We start from the raw sequence: 1,615 nt of genomic DNA, 5'->3' as shown, positions 1-1,615 counted from the left end.
TGCTGAACAGGCAGAACATCATAGACAAGAGCATAGATGTCTGAAAATTTATGGCATGGCTAATAACCCATAAGGAATGGAACAGAGGACACCTGAGGCAGGATGGGGGCAGGGAGGGAAGCAGGATAACAGGTGAGGTGGAAAGTGAAGTGAAAGTCCCTGCATGCCATATAAAAAGAGAAGACTTGATTGTCCAAGTCTTGTCCAAGTCAGCATTTCTCACCCTTCTGCATGGGCAAGGAAGCTGGTTCCTGCAACTTAGAGGCTCATTGGGAGTTAAAGAGGGAGACAGACAATAAGGGAGGGGCAGTATTTAGGGACGCAAAGAACCAGGTTTTAATTTCTTGCATCATCAATCCCTTCTATTATCTTCAGGCCTTCAGTAAAGTAATGTTCAAAGCCATTGCTTGGCCTTAATCAATGCTTGGGGCTATAAAGGAAGGCCCCAGTCTTCCTAGGCTGGTACTGACCAGGACTAGGCTCATAGGGCTGCTGCAGCCTGGGGAAGCCAGACAGGACTGATGGGGGGAGAGCAGGTCTCTATATAGAAGCAGTCTGGAATAAATTGTGGTGAGAGAATAGGAGGGCAGATTTATGGTATTCCCTGGGGATTTCCAGAAATACTTAAGGAGGAAGCCTAGTAAAAGAAAAAATTTCCTACCATTAAGCAAAATAGAGGCTTAGAGCCTTATCATTTCCATCTTAAAGAACACTGTGATTACAAAAGCATGAAGAGCCTGGTGACACATATTCTTTTAACAGGCTCTCAAAAGAATCATCAATGCTTAGCTGAACCTCTTGGCTCAGAAAGGCCCAAGGCTGGACAGACTCTCACATACCTGCCAAATGCTCTCTGCTTGTATTGCTTCCACCCTAGGGCTGCACAGTCTGGCCGAAGGTTCCCATCCATCTTCAGGGTCCATTTTGCCTGGGGTTTCTCCTGCGAGATCAGTTCTTGAAATGTCTGCTCCCATGTCTCAACATCCGAAAGCGTTTTCTTGCTCTGAGGCCTGCAGTCCATGTTGACAATAACTTTCAGTTTCCAGCAAGAAGAAAAAACAGTTTCAGTTTCTCTGTCTGGACACACGTCACCTGCTTTTTTTTTTTTTTTTTTTTAACATCTTTATTGGAGTATAATTGCTTTACAATGGTGTGTTAGTTTCTGCTTTACAACAAAGTGAATCAGTTATGCATATACATATGTCCCCATATCTCTTCCCTCTTGCATCTCCCTCCCTCCCACCCTCCCTATCCCACCCCTCTAGGTGGTCACAAACCACCGAGCTGATCACCCTGTGCCATGCAGCTGCTTCCCACTAGCTATCCACCCTACGTTTGGTAGTGTATATATGTCCGTGCCACTCTCTCACTTTGTCACAGCTTACCCTTCCCCCTCCCCATATCCTCAAGTCCATGCTCTAGTAGGTCTGTGTCTTTATTCCCGTCCTACCCCTAGGTTCTTCATGACTTTTTTTTTTTCTTAGATTCCATATATGTGTGTTAGCATACGGTATTTGTTTTTCTCCTTCTGACTTAATTCACTCTGTATGACAGACTCCAGGTTTGACTTTTGTTTCAGACTGTTTGAGTACACAGAGCAAGTTTTTGTTCTGAG

At 44.8% G+C, this 1,615-nt stretch overlaps 1 protein-coding gene across 1 annotated transcript in view; it reads right to left on the bottom strand.

The window, feature by feature from the left end:
- The window catches only part of RTP4 (receptor transporter protein 4), a 4,146-nt gene extending 3,125 nt beyond the window's left edge, over nt 1–1,021 (bottom strand). Inside the window, exon 1 of the mRNA XM_007448435.1 lies at nt 840–1,021. Coding sequence (XP_007448497.1) covers nt 840–1,021 — 182 coding nt within the window. The remainder of the gene's footprint in view (nt 1–839) is intronic.
- Nucleotides 1,022–1,615: the final 594 nt, after the last annotated feature.

Source organism: Lipotes vexillifer, unplaced genomic scaffold (assembly GCF_000442215.2).
Source record: "Lipotes vexillifer unplaced genomic scaffold, Lipotes_vexillifer_v1.1 scaffold388, whole genome shotgun sequence".
NCBI classification, from domain to species: Eukaryota; Metazoa; Chordata; class Mammalia; order Artiodactyla; family Lipotidae; genus Lipotes; species Lipotes vexillifer.
The sequence above is the reverse complement of the archived record's forward strand: the minus strand, read 5'-3'. Positions and strand labels throughout refer to the sequence as shown.